The following is a 3,424-nucleotide window of genomic DNA, read 5'->3' as shown; positions in this document are numbered from 1 at the left end:
TAACAGAGGCAAGCTTTAGAGAAATGGGGCATTTTCTAAGGAATCTATTTTGCACGTTACTTATGTCTGGTAGCTTATCTAAACCAGAAGACATATGGGAAAAGACATGGCACCTACTATCTGATGACATTCTATAGAAACAATGTCGTATTCATAAAAACAAAGGTACACGCTACAATACTTTGCGTGATTACATTTTTATCGCTTACTTGCATGTTTAATAATTGTGCAACGAAAAAGGATCACGATGACATCAATCAAGGAAGCTAAGATTAAATCTTCTCTATTGTGTTATAGATTTAAGTCTAACAGATGAATAAATTCAAGCTTTTGCACTGGTAGATATTGAAGCTAAACTACAAAGTAATGGTAGTAGCCTTCGAAAATTCAGTGAGATGCCTTTTCCCGATGAATTAGTCGTGTTTGAAGGTTAAAATAAGCTAATAGCGGATGAGCTTTCATATGACATACCCTCATTAATTCAGGAATATGATAAATTATTTCCATGTCTAACTGAAGAACAACTAATGGTTTTCAACGAAATAATGGACTCTGTTAATGGCCAATCAGGAGGTGTCTTTTTTGTATACGGATATGGAGGCACGGGTAAAACATACATTTGGAGGACATTGTGTGCTGCAATTAGGAAGATGGGTGAAATTGTTTTGCCTGTGGCATCAAGTGCTGCCCTACTTCTTCCAAAAGGTCGAACCGCCCATTCAAGGTTCGGGCTTCCACTGAATGTTTGTGAAAACTCTACGTGTGTAGTATTAGGCCTGGTTCTGACTTAGCTGCATTGCTCATGAGAACAAACCTAATTATTTGGGATAATGAAGCACCAATGATGCATAAATATTGCTTTGAAGCACTTGATAGGAGTTTAAAGGACATTATGCAAGCTGTTGATCGAGATAATTTACATCGACCATTTGGAGGTAAAGTTGTGTTTGGTGGTGATTTAAGACAAATTTTTCCTGTTATACCCAAGGGTACAAGGCAAGACATAGTATTTGCGACCTTAAACTCTTCGTTTCTATGGGATTTATGTAAGGTTTTGAAGCTTACACGCAATATGAGACTTCAATCATGTTCTTCTTCGTCGACTGCTAATGAAATAAGGGAGTTCTCAGAATGGATACTGAGCGTTGGTGATGGCAGAGCTAGAGGGCCCAATGATGGAGAAGTGGATATTGAAATCAGTGAAGATATTCTTATAGACGGTGGAGATGACCCCATATCATCATTATCAACAGCACATACCCTTCAGTCACTGATCATCTTTGGGAAGCCAAATACTTCCAAGAAAGAGCAATTCTAGCTCCAACTAATGAAATAGTTGAGAAGGTAAATGATCATGTGTTGTCCACAATTCCAGGTGATGAGAAAATTTACTTGAGTTGTGATGCAATTAGTAAAGATGAAGGGAACTTAGGGGCTCATGATATATATTCTACTGAATTCTTAAACACAATAAAGTGTTCGGGCCTGCCAAATCATAATATTAAGTTAAAAGTTGGTGCGCCGATCATGTTGCTTCGTAATATTGATCAATCTGGATTGTGTAATGGCACAGGCTGGTAGTAAGCATTTAGGCAATCGAGTGATCGAAGCTACCGTCATTTCAGGGAGCAATGTTGGTGACAAAGTATTCGTCCCACGAATGACACTAACACCGTCTAATTCAACAAAATTTCCTATCGGATTTCAAAGACGGCAATTTCCTTTAACTGTGTGTTTTGCCATAACTATAAACAAAAGTCAAGATTGTCGCATGTCGGGTTGTATTCACCAAGGCCTGTTTTCAGTCATGGTCAGCTATATGTCGCTATTTCCCGAGTCACGAGCAAAAAAGAACTTAAAATTCTGATTTGTGATAAAGAGTAATATGTGCAAAACAACTACAAATGTTGTTTATAAGGAAGTGTTCCAAAATGTATAACTTCATACACATTTTTGTAATTTTTGTTATTATAACTTTTACTTATTGTTTCATTAGAAAATTTGTTGTCTATTAATATTCATTTCATTGGAAATTTTGTCGTATTAAGCAAATCCCTTCCCGTGCATTTTTGCACGGATTCAAAAACTAGTAATAATGATACAAAACATACATTGGCAGACGGGAGAACAAGGTATTGAAACATCTTTTTGGAAAAAGGGAGTATTACATAAATTCGATCTTACACACTCTTACAATGAGATGATTAGGGGGTTGATAATAAAACAAGTGCGGACCACTAGGGGTCTGTTCTCTTCGGCATAAAACAGTTGAACTGAACTGAACTGAGCTGAGCTGAATTGAGCTGAACTGAACTGAACTGAACTGAATTGAATTAAATTGAATGTAATAAATATATAAATAATATTTAAAAAATAATAATATGAATATTAAATAATAATTATAACGATAAGTAATAATAATAAATAATAATAGTATTTTGGATATATTGAAATTATAGTTATGAACAAATAATATTAATAATCATAAATTATTATTATTAATAATAATAATTAATGATAATAATGATAATTAATAATAATTATTTTATATTATTCGTATTAATATATTAATACTTGATGATGATTATATAATAACAATAATATATAAGAAGTAAATTAATATTATTATTTTAATAATTAGATTTAATAATATAATAATATTTTGACGCGATTTGATTGGTTTATGGGCTAAAAACGTGGGTTTATTTGTGCTTTTGACCTAAACCATGTTCCTTCTAATAATAATAGTAATAATAATGAATAAAGCTATAATAAACAAAATAATATATAGAAATAATAATAATAATAATAATTAATAATAATGATATAAAATAAATAATAATAATAAGAGTAATTAGTAAAAAAATTAGACCAACATAGTAATAATATTTCACAAAATGATTATAAAAGAATGGAGCTGAACTCAACTGAACTGAAAATAAGTTGGGGAGAACAGGCCCTAAAGTGGAGAAAAATAATGAACATAAAATCTTATAAACCTTGCATTTGGCTTTCCTTTAAAACATTCTAAATGTACATTTGATTTTAATTTGGGTTAAAAACGAGCGATAGTCACAGTGCACTAAGCATCACAACCTTTATTCGGTCCGTAGCACGAACTTTAACTTTAACTCGATGTGCAATGCGTAGCATAAATGTGATCAGAGATTGGAAATTCCGCCAGGATTTAGAATCTTGAATTTTTCATTCTTTTTTTTTTGTTCTCTTCTTCTGCTTTAAACCCAGAACTTTTCTTTCTTCCTCCAAACTAGTGTTGTGGTGTAATATTTCACAGTTATCTCAACGCAAAAAGAGTAATCACCCTCATTGCAAATCTCACCTCAATCTGTAATCTCCCTAAATTTATAAATTTTATAAATATATTTTAGTATATATATTATATTTAAATATACTTCCTCCGTTT

General features: G+C 32.2%; 1 protein-coding gene across 1 annotated transcript; it reads left to right on the top strand.

Annotated features, from left to right (window-relative positions):
- The first annotated feature begins 545 nt into the window (after positions 1-545).
- On the top strand, positions 546-1,318 carry LOC125498657 (uncharacterized). The gene is made up of 2 exons (XM_057395755.1): positions 546-724; positions 769-1,318. The coding sequence occupies exons 1-2, from the start codon at positions 546-548 to the stop codon at positions 1,316-1,318; spliced, it is 729 nt and encodes a 242-aa protein (XP_057251738.1).
- The last annotated feature ends 2,106 nt before the right edge of the window (positions 1,319-3,424 follow it).

The sequence above is a fragment of the Beta vulgaris genome, chromosome 6 (genome assembly GCF_026745355.1).
Source record: "Beta vulgaris subsp. vulgaris cultivar EL10 chromosome 6, EL10.2, whole genome shotgun sequence".
Lineage (NCBI taxonomy): Eukaryota > Viridiplantae > Streptophyta > Magnoliopsida > Caryophyllales > Amaranthaceae > Beta > Beta vulgaris.
Note: the sequence above shows the minus strand (reverse complement) of the source record. Positions and strands in the feature narration are given on the sequence as shown.